This window comes from Montipora capricornis, chromosome 5 (assembly GCF_036669925.1).
Source record: "Montipora capricornis isolate CH-2021 chromosome 5, ASM3666992v2, whole genome shotgun sequence".
In the NCBI taxonomy this organism is placed as follows: domain Eukaryota; kingdom Metazoa; phylum Cnidaria; class Anthozoa; order Scleractinia; family Acroporidae; genus Montipora; species Montipora capricornis.
The window spans coordinates 20718616-20723615 of NC_090887.1; the positions used below are offsets into that span (position 1 = coordinate 20718616).

Below are 5000 nucleotides of genomic sequence, written 5' to 3' on the forward strand. Positions count from 1 at the left end.
TTTGCATCTATGAGGTTAACCATACAACTGCGAATGTTTTTTTAAGCTGTCTACAAGCAAGAGTTGCTCTCTGCAATCGTCCACAAGCAGCAGTTCTTGCGCACGCCAAGCTGACTTTCCGCTTCCATTCATAACTCGATACATATAGACGCACGCTAAGCAATATAAAACAGTTGGTGATCTCTTAATGAAAAGGAAGACAAAATTTTAGCATTAAGAAGACTCGGTAGGCAACACGGATAACTGCAGTTGACAAAAACAAAACGCGTAATAATGAAATTGATGTTAAATGTCACTTGTAATAAATTCTTAATAACTCAGCCATATATATATTTTTTCTCGAGCAGGAAAAAACATTCAAGTTCACATTGAGAAAGTGGAAATAGATGGAGGACGCAAGAGAGCTTTTCTTCAAGGGAGCGTCAATTTAACATGCATTATGTTTAACGTTGAATACGCTTTGTGGAAGAAAGACGGTCAACTGATAAATAGCGGACGACATGCGTGGAGACGCAATATTGGTGCGCATGGAATAATGTTTCACTTGAAAATTAACAACGTGACCAAGAGTGATGAGGGACGGTACGAGTGTATTGGAACAAATCATCATGGCATGAATGCAACTGAAGAATTTTACCTAGAAACAGGTTTATGGCTGGTTTTCTTAGAGCGGTTTTCAATTGAGTGTCGAAAGTAATAGGCGAATTGCTTCGGTTTTGCATTACTTCACTCAGTGAGTGATTGGTTCAAAGTTCTCGCGCCATTTTTTCAACCAATTAGAGGTGAAACCAAAACCAATAATGGCTCGCCCGTGCACATTCTCTTCCGATATGTTCCCGCTTATGGGCTTAATTTGTATACTTCCTTCGGTACTAACAAGTCAGCGGTCACTTTCCAAAGTAATTGTAATGTAAATGAGGACGGTACATAACCCCAGCCGTGCTGCATAATAATCAGTTCTTCCCTTTGTGTGTTCACAGGTCAGTAATTCGTTGTTCTTTCTTCTCATAACTGCTCATTAAGCTAGTTCTTTCACTTGCATTTACCTTTCCTAGCAATATGGCAGCGAAGGAGGACGTTAGTTAGCCTTATGCACAAGACGCTGGTGAGATTTTGCAGCTCTGCGACGAGTCCAATGACGAAGGTCGCAGCGAGGGGACTTACGAGTTTGACGTAGATGAAATGAAAAGTCAACTGGGTATCGACGACATTGTGACGTAGGCCTCAAACGGACTAAACTCGTGGCCGGTAGTTCAAACTCTAATTCGAGCCCACCCGAAGGGTCGGAGCCAACTACAAGTGCCGTAGCAAAATCTTTTACTACGGACACTGAAACGATGGAGCAAGGGTACATCTTGCCGTCTATTTGTGAGGAAACCGAAGCTTTCGTCCCTCCGGTTAGCGACATGATTGCTAACATAGTCAACACAAATTGCATGACAAAATTTCTGGAAGGCAAGGTCAACGAGATCCAGAGCAGGTACCAGAATCCCAGAAACTGTCAATACCCTTGAGTCCGTAAGGTTAACAAAAACTCTGGTTTGACTTGTCTAAACCGGTTCGTAAGAAAGACCTAGCCTTGCAAGATAGTCAAAACAATATCGTCAAAGCCAATCAAGCTCTTGTGGTGACACTCGAGCGTGTCACCAAGGCAGAGGATAAAAAAAGAGAAAATTGATCGTTCTAGTATCTTCCCCCAGCTTTCAGATATGTTGAATGTTTTGGGGAATGCTATTTTTCTGACCTCATTAAAGAGGAAGGATGAACTAAGGCCTCATATTAATAAAAGCTCTCAGTCGGTGTGTTCAAAATCTACAAAGATTACAACACTTCTTTTTGGCGATGACCTTGCCAAACAGATGAAGGATATTAGTGAAGTCAATAGCCCACTTTCGATATATTAAAACTCAGTCCTAAACAGAAGACATCATCATTGAGGTTCTGGGGAATAAACTCATACAAATCCTTATATTTATTCCCCAGAGCCTCGAGATGATGCCTTTTGTTTCGGACTGAATTTTAATATATTGAAAGTGGTCTATTAAATTTCAAGGAAAGTCTCCTGCACAAGTCGTGATTCACGTTCAAGTGGCTCTCGCACAGATGGGAAAACTATTGCTTTCAGTACACGAGGAAAGAAGGGTCCTTTTTTAGGATTCCACCGAGGTTCATCCGGACGAGGCCGTATACCCTACTCAAGTCCCAGTACCAGCAGCCCATCAACAAGCAGGACAAACAAGGACAAGGCCTGAATGAGGTATTAACCTGTGCTGGCAACTTGGGCAATCACATAGAGAACTGGCGTGAAATCACCACTGAACCTTGGAGGCTGTCTCGGGGTACAGATTAGGAGGCCTCTCAGCCCTATCAGCATTTTACCCCAAATCCTATTAATTTTCCTCTGAAATTCAGATTTTACTGGATAAGGGTGCTATTGAGCATGTCGAATACACCCAAGGAGAATTCATCTCTACTCTTTTCCTAGTTCCTTATAAAAGTGGTGATGTTTGGCCTGTAATCAATCTCAAGCCATTCTTTTTTTTTTTGTAGAAAAGATCCACTTCAAAATGGAAAATATTGATTCAGCTCTGGTTTCCCTAGACTTGAAGGATGCTTATTTCAGTGTCCCAATTCATCCTCTCGATAGGAAATTATTACGCTTTTTTTGGAAAAGCCAAAGACTTGAGTTCACATACCTCCTTTTGGGTACACTCTTGCACCTTGGGTCTTTTCTAAGATTCTAAAGCCTTTTGCTGCTTACATGGCGCTCGAAAGGGATTAGAATTACAATCTACATTGATGACATTTTGATCATTGCCAGTTCTACCTAATAGGCAGCCACACTCCTTGCCATTATCAGAAATATCCATAGAATCTCTAGGGTTTCTGGTTAACATTAATAAATCTCATGTAACTCCCACTACAAGAATTACATACTTGGGGTTTGAAATTGACTCTGTGGCAATGAAACTTTTTCTTCTCATCTTCAAGATATCCAAACTTCATTCAGTCTTGTAAGAATTTGCTTGACAACAGCAATCCAACCATCCAAGAGATTGTCCATGTTGCGGGGCTTATTGTTTCTGCACTCAAAGCAGTGAGGTACTTACAACTTCACTATCGTTCTATTGAATCTTGCAAATCTCAAGCTCTCGTCGCTGCGAGAGATTATGACGCCCACTCTTGCTTAGATATTAATTCTCGGTCTGACTTACTTTGGATAATTCAAAATATCGCTACCTTTAATGGGTTTTCAGGAGCCTGAAATTAATCTTTTCATGAACTCTGATACAAGTCTAACTAGCTGGGGTGCCTCCTGTAATGGACAAAGCACAGGGAACGTTGGTCTCTTTCTGAGGCTAACAACCCTATCAAATGTTTGAAGTTGTTAGCTGCCTTTCTTGTTCTTCAATCGTTTATTAGTCAGAGCATCATACATGTAAGACTTAAATTGGACAATACCACCGCAGTATCTTATATCAATAACATGGGTGGAATAAGATCTGAGCCTCCACACACTTGCCAAGGAGATTTGGCAATGGTACATGTCAAGAGAAATTTGGCTGTCTGCTCAATATGTCCCTGGAGATTTACATGTTGAGGCTCATTCTGCCTCAAGGCTTATTGCTGAGGACCTCGAGTGGTCCCTACATCCAACCATCTTCAGTGAACTCCAGTCAACCATTTGGAGCCCTCATATAGATTTATTTGCATCTAGGCTGAACTTTAAGTTTGGGTAATATGTTTCTTGGCATCCTGACCCAAGGTAATATGCGGCTGATGCTTTTTCCCTGTCCTGGTCAAATTTAGGTTGTCACATTTTTCCCACCTTTCAGTCTTATCTCTCGCATATTGGCAAAAGTGCGCAGGAACAAAGCTGTGGCAATACTAATAGCTGCTGTCTGGCCCACGCAGGTTTGGTACCCAGTGCTTCTACATTCTCTAGTGTCTCCCACAGTGGGAGGAACTCCATCCTCTGAGGTTCAAGATGAGGCTAACTGATTGGGTTGTGTACGGAAATCCCTCTCAGACAAGGGAAATTCTTCTTAAGCTACCAACCTTATCGGTGCGAGCTGGACAAGAGGTAGAGAAAACAGTGCCAAGCAGTTTGGAAAAAGTGGAGAGGCTGGTGCCGTGAAAGGAATGTCGATTCCCTTCAGGCACATGTTTCAGAAGTGTTAAATTTTCTGGCAGATTGCTTTGGAGAAGAATTGAGCTACCGTACATTGAACTCTTTAAAGATCACCCTTATCATCGACACTGTACCCACGTGTGGCACTAGTATTTAGTGTCTAGACTTCTAAAGGGTACATATAACCTAAGACCTCCCCTACCACGTTATTCTTCGACTTGGGATGTGTCTGTCTTGACACACTATCTAGGAACTTTATTTCCCTTAAACAGTCTTAGCCTAAAGCAGCTGACACTAAAAACAGTTCGCTACGTGCTTTATGCTCAGCTGCAAGGTCTCAGACTCTTGGTGCCCTTACTATCAGTAATTTAATTCAGAATAAAGATTCACTTCAATTTATTGTTACAGAACATTTAAAGACATCGAGACCTGGCAACCCATCAGTTATAATTAATTTTCCCTCCGTGCCATCAAAGCCACATTTCTGTCTTATGAATACAGTTTCTGCGTACATTACACGTACTTGTAATCTTAGAAACTCGCCAGATTTCAGACTGTTTAAATCCTTCGTCGAGCCTCATGGAGCAGTTTCTCTTGCTGCAATTTACGGATGGATTAAACCAGTCTTGTACAGTCTTGTCTGATGCGGGCAGAGACACTTCAATTTTCACAGCTCATAGCGTTAGGGGGGCTACTACGTCAGCAGCTTACAACAAGGGTGTGCCCGTGGAGCATATCCTTAAGCTGGCCAATTGGTCTAATGAGAGTATGTTTCGTAGATTCTACTTAAATTCTGCTGAGCCAGGTACGCTAGACTCAGCTGTTAATCTTGATGATCTCGTTTAAGGTCTCAATTAATTGGGACATA

The 5000-nt window shown here is 41.8% G+C and overlaps 1 protein-coding gene across 3 annotated transcripts in view; it reads left to right on the forward strand.

The window, feature by feature from the left end:
• LOC138049920 (hemicentin-1-like) overlaps nt 1-5000 on the forward strand; it is a 51256-nt gene that overhangs the window by 27867 nt on the left and 18389 nt on the right. For 2 of the 3 annotated variants that reach the window (XM_068896399.1, XM_068896398.1), the window contains exon 8: nt 348-647. The exons of the other annotated variant lie outside the window; for it this stretch is intronic. In XM_068896399.1, coding sequence (XP_068752500.1) covers nt 348-647 — 300 coding nt within the window. The remainder of the gene's footprint in view (nt 1-347; nt 648-5000) is intronic. 3 annotated transcript variants of the gene reach the window in all.